The sequence below is a fragment of the Sinocyclocheilus grahami genome, unplaced genomic scaffold (genome assembly GCF_001515645.1).
Source record: "Sinocyclocheilus grahami isolate Dianchi unplaced genomic scaffold, SAMN03320097.WGS_v1.1 scaffold5565.1, whole genome shotgun sequence".
NCBI classification, from domain to species: Eukaryota; Metazoa; Chordata; class Actinopteri; order Cypriniformes; family Cyprinidae; genus Sinocyclocheilus; species Sinocyclocheilus grahami.
The window spans coordinates 6,287-7,242 of NW_015510221.1; the positions used below are offsets into that span (position 1 = coordinate 6,287).

Below are 956 nucleotides of genomic sequence, written 5' to 3' on the forward strand. Positions count from 1 at the left end.
GGCCTTGACGGCCTGGTCCATCAGAGGTTTGTCTTTAATAAACTGTAAGGTTTTGTCTGGGAGTTCCAGAGATTTGGTGAAACCCATTTCTCTGGCATGATTATCAACGCACTGTAATTGAAAACAAAGTGAAGGTTAGTGAACTCTGGGAATCAGTGTTATTGAACGAGTGCTGAACGAGTTACTGAACAGAAGACTCACTGCTCCCGGTCGGGGATCGGGGACATCAGCTGAGTACATCACCCACTTCACGAACGACGTCTCAACGGGAACAGGAGCCTTAAACTTGCCCTTTGAGAACACGGTCTTGATGTCTTCAATTTTGTATGCACATACCGCGGAGTACTGAGAGGAGTCTCTGTTGATCAGAATCAATGTTTCATAATTAATGAACTGCACAACATCGACACTATTATTGAACTGAGAAGAAATACTGTCTTAGAAGAAATAAAAAGGTCTCAAACTTACAATTGTGGGGTAAAGACAGCATAAAACACGCAGGTGGTCCAGTCACTGGGGCACAAGTGGAAAACATCCTGGACCAGAAGAGGCAGGTTGTTGTTTGGAACGGGACAGTCAAGCCTTGCTTTTAGAAAAGAAGTCCACTTCCTCTGCAGCGTCCTCTGCCCACCCAAGTCTCCCTAAGAGAAATTACATTTTGCATTGATGTAATATGTGGTATAGACAGAAAATGCTGTAATGTTTCTCAATACAGCTCATATGACATAAGACACGACGGGAGTTTACCTTGCACACGCGAGCTACTCGAGAGACGTCCATCTTGGTGTAGGAGTCATATTCCACTGCTGTCTCACTGAAGAACAGATAGAGCTTGTCCTCGTCCCCCTCTGGGTTCGATTCTCCCTCCCGTATGTGGGCCATGTGGATAAAATTTGGTTCTTAAATGACAAACAAAAACACATATTTCAGTTACTATCACCTTCCTGTCAGTGTTA

The 956-nt window shown here is 44.2% G+C and overlaps 1 protein-coding gene across 1 annotated transcript in view; it reads right to left on the reverse strand.

The window, feature by feature from the left end:
• The window catches only part of LOC107577262 (semaphorin-4E-like), a gene marked incomplete at its 5' end in the record, with an annotated part of 5,677 nt that overhangs the window by 3,032 nt on the left and 1,689 nt on the right, over positions 1–956 (reverse strand). Inside the window, 4 exons of the mRNA XM_016263357.1 lie at positions 4–111; positions 202–358; positions 469–641; positions 748–899. Of these exons, the coding sequence (XP_016118843.1) occupies positions 4–111; positions 202–358; positions 469–641; positions 748–899 (590 nt within the window). The remainder of the gene's footprint in view (positions 1–3; positions 112–201; positions 359–468; positions 642–747; positions 900–956) is intronic.